Raw genomic sequence first — 1,368 nt, 5'->3', positions numbered from 1 at the left:
TCTCATCTTGATCTTTTATTTGATTGGTATCTACAGAATTATTAACAGTATCTTTATTTTGATCAATTTGTGAGATGATTTCTGATCCTCGTCTAGATGACTTTCCTTCCTCCTCCTCTTCTGTATTGCTAGGTTGGTCTTCTTTAGCTCCATCATCTACTGCCTCTTTCTTCTCAGTCTCTCCAAGTTCTGTGGTTCCTTGGTTTTCTTGTATAACTTCATTGCTGTTTGATTTTATTTCTTCATTTTCCTTTGAAGACTCTGCTACCTCTTTTTCAGTATCGGTTCCTACTGGCCCATCTTGTCCATTGCTTTCCTTTGATTTAGCCTCCAATCCTGTCCCTTCTGTAGCTTCTGATTTCTCTTCATTCTCCTTTTTATCAGCTTCAAGTTGCTCTACTGCTTGAGCTGAGCCATCAACTGAACTTTCTTTCTCTCCTTCTTTAACTTCACTATCATTCTTTTCTTCAATTGCTCCTTCATCAGTTGGCTCTTTGCTTCTTTCCTCAGAGTTTGAAATCTTTTCTTTGCCCTCTGGCCCTTCATTATCATTTCCACTAGCCTCTTCTTTTACTTCTTCCATTTCACCTTCATTCAATCCCACGGGTGATTTGTCCTCTTCTTGTCTGTTTTTCTCTTCACCTTCAGCTACTGGTTGCTCTCCTTTCTCTTCTAATCCTTCCACAGACCCTTTCTCCTCTGTTTTATCAACCAATGCAGTTTCCTCATTAGCTGCCTCACTAGCTGCTTTGTCTTCTACTTTTGCCAAGTCTTCTGTAGGGCCAGTCTCTTGAATATCTTGTTTCTGCTCTTCATTTTTTGTTTCTTTGGCTAACTTATCTTTATTAATATCAGAGTCTGATGATGGAGCAGAAGAAGAATGAGATGAAGAAGGTGAACGTGGAGGAGGCGAAACTATTCGAACCCGAGCTTCCTTCTTTTTAAAATTGTCCTCTGGCTCAGGAGCTGTGGATGAGGTTGAAGGAGGAGGGGGAGGAGAAGAAGGCTTGCTATCCACAACTTCTGTCTGCTTTGCTTCTTCATGATCTGGTGTTTTTTGAGGAGAGAGTCCACTAGTCACAGACTCCTTGTCTGGTTCTTTCTCTGTTACTTCATTTTCTATTTGTGCAGGACGTGTCTCATCTATAACTATTTGCTCTTTCTCTTTTGCATCTTCGGGATTTGCTGATTCAGAAGAATGGTTATTGTCTGAGACTTCTGATTCTTTTTGTTCTTCAGATTCTTGTTTATTCTCTACTTCAGTAGGAGGAGGAGATGAGTCATTAAGAGGGGAAGTAGGAGGTGTCGCATTTTCCGTCTTTGTCTCGGGTGTCTCTTCTTTTTCGGTAGATTTTTGAATACAAGAAG

The 1,368-nt window shown here is 40.4% G+C and overlaps 1 protein-coding gene across 1 annotated transcript; it reads right to left on the bottom strand.

The window, feature by feature from the left end:
* Positions 1 to 34: 34 nt before the first annotated feature.
* LOC105316231 (myb-like protein X) lies at positions 35 to 1,257 on the bottom strand (the record flags this gene model as incomplete). Its single annotated transcript, XM_011411052.1, has 1 exon — positions 35 to 1,257. A coding segment is annotated over one exon (1,223 nt), but the record flags the coding sequence as incomplete, so codon positions are not given.
* Positions 1,258 to 1,368: the final 111 nt, after the last annotated feature.

The sequence above is a fragment of the Amphimedon queenslandica genome, unplaced genomic scaffold (assembly GCF_000090795.2).
Source record: "Amphimedon queenslandica unplaced genomic scaffold, v1.1 AMPQUscaffold_3077_Cont24924, whole genome shotgun sequence".
NCBI classification, from domain to species: Eukaryota; Metazoa; Porifera; class Demospongiae; order Haplosclerida; family Niphatidae; genus Amphimedon; species Amphimedon queenslandica.
The sequence above is the reverse complement of the archived record's forward strand: the minus strand, read 5'-3'. Positions and strand labels throughout refer to the sequence as shown.